At 53.4% G+C, this 4,323-nt stretch overlaps 1 protein-coding gene across 1 annotated transcript in view; it reads right to left on the bottom strand.

Annotated features, from left to right (window-relative positions):
- The window catches only part of SMO (smoothened, frizzled class receptor), an 8,450-nt gene extending 5,745 nt beyond the window's left edge, over window positions 1–2,705 (bottom strand). The window contains exon 1 of the mRNA XM_027631619.1: window positions 2,459–2,705. Within this exon, the coding sequence (XP_027487420.1) occupies window positions 2,459–2,690 (232 nt within the window). The 5' untranslated portion in view covers window positions 2,691–2,705. The remainder of the gene's footprint in view (window positions 1–2,458) is intronic.
- Window positions 2,706–4,323: the final 1,618 nt, after the last annotated feature.

The raw sequence follows: 4,323 nt of genomic DNA, 5'->3' as shown, positions 1-4,323 counted from the left end.
CTCCCTCTATCCTGCACCTATCCATGGTGTCCTGCTACACTGCTCCCCTCTATACTGCACTCATCCCCTGTCCCCTGATATACTGCTCCCCCTCTACACTGTACCCTGGCCCCCTCTGCTGTACACATTCCCTGTCTCCCACTACATTGTTCCTCTCTCTACTGTATCCCCTGAACCCCACTCCCCTCTATACTGTACCCATCTCCAGTCCTCTGCTATACAGTTTTCTATACTGTATCCATTCCCAGACCCCCTCTACACTGCTCTCCTCTATACTGTACCCCCCTCAGACCTCCACTATATTGCTCCTCCCCTACACTGTACCCATCTCCTGTACCCCTCTACTGCTCCCCTCTACACTGAACCCATCCCCAGGCCCCTGCTCTACAGTTTTCTATACTGTACCCATCCCCAATCTCTCCCTATACTGCTCCCCTCTACATGTACCCATCCCCTGCCCCCTGCTGTAGAGTTTTCTATAGTGTACCCATCCCTGGGGCAATGCTATACTGTTCCTCCTCTATACCATACCCCTCTCCTGTACCCATCTTCAGCCCTCACTATACAGCTTTCTACAGTATCCACCCCACTATAATGCACTCATCTCCTATACCCCAAACTACTGCTCCCCTCTACGCTGCAACTATCCCCATTCCCCTGCTACACAGCTTTCTATACTGACCCCATCCCCTATCCCTCACTATTGTGCTCCCCTCTATACTGTACCTGCTCCCTGCCCCCTGCTACACATTTTCTGCACCCACCCAGAGCCTCCACTCCCCTGTCTCACTCCCCACTGTCCCCATCACCTGACCCTCCTGTAGTTTTCTACACTGTACCTATCCCTGGGCCCCTGCTACACTGTTCCCCCTCTATACCACACCCATCCCCTGCACCCCATGCTCCCCTCTCTGCTGTACCCATCTCCATATACAGTTTTGCATACTGTACCTACCCCCTGTCCCCCACTACCCTGCTCCCCCTCTACACAGCACTCATCCCCACTCTCCTGCAATACAGTTTTCTATACTGCACCAACACCCTGCTATCCTGCTCACCCTCTACACTCACCCATCCCCTGTACCCCACTCTACTCTTCCCCTCCACACTCCACCCATCCCCACTCCCCTGCTATGCAGGTGTCTGTACTGCACCCATCCCCAGGTTCCCACTGTCCTGCTCCCCTCAATCCTGCACCCATCCCCTGTACCCCCCTCTCCTCCTCCCCTCTACACTGTACTCATCTCCAGTTCCCTGCTATAGTTTATCTGTACTGTAGCCATCCTCTGTCCCCCACTATTCTGCTCCCTTCTATACCCTACTCATTCCCAGGCCCCCACTACGCTGCTCCCCTCTACACTGTACCCACTCCCAGTCCCCTGATACTGTTTTCTACTCTGTACCCATCCCCAGGCCCCTGCTACACAATTTTCTATACTGTACCCATTCCCTGTACCCCAATCTACCACTCCCCTCTATACTGTACCCATCTCCAGTCCCTACTATACAGCCTTCTTTACTGTACCAATCTCCTGTCCCTCACTGTCCTGCTCCCCTCTGTACTGTACCATCTCCTGTACCCCACTTACCCATCACTGTACCCCATTCTACTGCTCCTCTCTAAGCTGTCCCCATCCCCAGGCCCCTGATACACCGTTTCCCACACTGTCCCCATCCTCACTCCCCTCCTATAGAATTTACTACACTGTTCCCATCCCCAGACCCTCGACACACAGTTTCCTATACTGTCCCCATCCCCACTCCCCTGCTACACAGTTTCCTACACTGTCCCCATCTCCAGGCCCCTGATACACAGCTTTCTATACTGTTCCCATCTCCATTCCCCTGCTACACAGTTTCCTACACTGTGCCCGTCCCCACTCCTCTGTTATACAGTTTCCTGCACAGTACCCATCCCCTGTGCCCCATTCTACTGCTCCCGTCTCTACTGTTCCCATTCCCACTCCCCTCCTACAGTTTCCTATACCGTCCCCATCCCCTTTTCCCTCCTATACAGTTTTCTATACTGTCCCCATCCCTTTCCCCTCCTACAGTTTTCTATACTGTCCTCATCCCCGCTCCCCTCCTACACAGTTTTCTATACTATCCCCATCCCTTTCCCCTCCTATACAGTTTTCTATACTGTCCCCATCCCCACTCCCCTGATACACAGTTTCCTACACTGCCCCCATCCCCTGTCCCCCACTCTACTGCTCCCCTCTATACCCTTCCCCTTCCCCTTCCCCTCCTACACGGTTTCCCACCCCTCTCCCCCACCACACCGCTCCCCCCTACACCTCACCCCTCCCCAGCCCCTCAACATCCCCAACACCCCCCAAACCGCCTCAATCCCACATCCCGATCCGTGGCCGTCCCCCCTCTCTCCACCCCACACCCCGTACACACCCCCCTTCCCCGCCGGGGCCACCCCGGGCCTGTCCCGGTGCCGGTCCCGTACCGGACCAGAGCAGGAGCTTTCCGTGCGCCTCCTCCTGCGAGGCGGAGTCGTTGGCCAGCAGCGTGGAGGTGGCGGCGTAGGGCAGCGCGGAGCCCAGGCAGGCGCCGAAGCGGAGCCGCTCGCAGGGCGCGGGGCGGCGGCAGCGCGGGGGCCCGGCCGAGGCGTTGGGGGCCGCGGGGCAGCGCCCGCCCAGCGCCAGCGCCAGCGCCAGGGCCAGGGCCCAGCGCCGCATCCCGGGGGCACGGCCGGGCTCAGGGCGGCCCGGAGCGAACCGCCATGGCCTTTGTTGGGCCGGCCGGCAGCGAGCGGAGCGGAGCGGAGCGGCCCCCGCGGCTCCTGCCCCGCCTCGGCCCCCGCCCCAGGCCCGGCCCGGCCCGCGCCCCCCGCCGGGGCGGGCTCCGTGAGGGGAGGGCTGAGCGTGAGGGGAGAGCCGCGGGCTCCTGAGGGGAAACTCGCCTCTTTGTGAGGGAAAAGTCGCTGGAAACTGAGGGGAAAGTCTCTTCGGGACGAAAGAGTCGCTCAGGGCGAGGGAAAAGCCGCGGTTGTTTTTTGTTTGTTTGTTTGTTTTTTTTTGTTTTTTTTTTTTTGTTCGGGGGGGAAAAAGCCGCTCAGCCGAGGAGAAAGTTCCCGTTTCGTGAGGGAAAAAAGTCACGCTCGAGGAGGAAAACAAAGCAGGGGGAAAGCGGGTTCTGGGGGAGGAAAAGGGGGCTTAGGGCGAGGGAAAAGTTCCTTTCTGGTAGGAAAAAAGTCGCTTTTGCGGAGGAGAAACTGCGGGTTTTTTGTGAAGAGAAAGTCCCCTGTTTTTGCGTGAGGAAAAAAGTGAGGCGAATACGAAGGGAAAGTTCGCTTTTGTGAGGAGAAAAATCGCTTTTTGTCGGGAAAAAGTCACTTTTTTTTTGTCAGGGAAAAGTCAGGGGAGGAAAAAGTTCTTTTTTGTGAGGAAAAAAGTTCACACTTGTGGAGGGAAAATGCAACTTTTGTGAAGAAAAAGTCCCTTTTTGTGAGGAAAAAGTTCTTCCTTTTGAGGAAAAAGTCACTTTTGTGAGGAAAACCTTACTTTTTGTGAGGAAAAAAGTCAGTTTTGTGAGTTAAAAAGTCACTTTTTGTGCGTGGAAATAATCACTTCTGCAAGGAAATGGTTCCTTTTTGTAAGGAAAACGTTCCCTTTTGTGAGGAAAAAGTTCCTGTCTGTGAGGAAAAAGTCACTAAAAAGTGAGGGAAAAGTTGGGTTTGTAAAGGAAAGTCACTTTGGGGGAGGAAAAAGTTGCTTTTTGGCAGGAAAAGTTCCTTCGTGGAAGAAAAAAGTTCCTTTTCGTGAGGAAAAAGTCACTTTTTGTGAGGAAAAAGTCATTAAAAAGTGAGGAAAGTGTTCCTTCTTGTGAGTTCTCTTTTGGGAGGAGAAAAGTTGGTTTTTGAGGGGGAAAAAGTCACTTGGCCAGGAGAGAAAAGTTTCCATTTGGGGCTAAAAGTCGCTTTTGGGGTAAGAAAAGTTTTCTGGGAACAATACTCACTCCTAGGGGGAGAAAAGTTACTTTCTTGAGGGGAAAGGTACTTTTTTGGGGGGTAAAAATCACTTTTAGGGAACAAAAGCCACTTTTTTGAGGAGAAAAGTTACTTGTTGGATGGGAAAGCTACATTTTCGGGGTAAAAGTCACTTTTAGGAGAGAAAACCATTTTGGGGGGAATAAAGTTGATTTTTGCAGAGCAAAGTTCCTTTTTTAGGAAAAAGTTACTTTTTTGGGGGGGAAGTCACTTTGGGGGTGATAAAAGACACCTTTTAAGAAGGAAAAGTCACTTTTTGGGGACAGAAATCGCTTTCGGGGGAAGAAAAGTTGATTTTTGGGGAGAAAAGTTACTTTTTGGCA

This window comes from Corapipo altera, unplaced genomic scaffold (assembly GCF_003945725.1).
Source record: "Corapipo altera isolate COAL_440 unplaced genomic scaffold, ASM394572v1 60948, whole genome shotgun sequence".
In the NCBI taxonomy this organism is placed as follows: domain Eukaryota; kingdom Metazoa; phylum Chordata; class Aves; order Passeriformes; family Pipridae; genus Corapipo; species Corapipo altera.
This window is presented reverse-complemented; position numbering and strand designations above follow the sequence as displayed.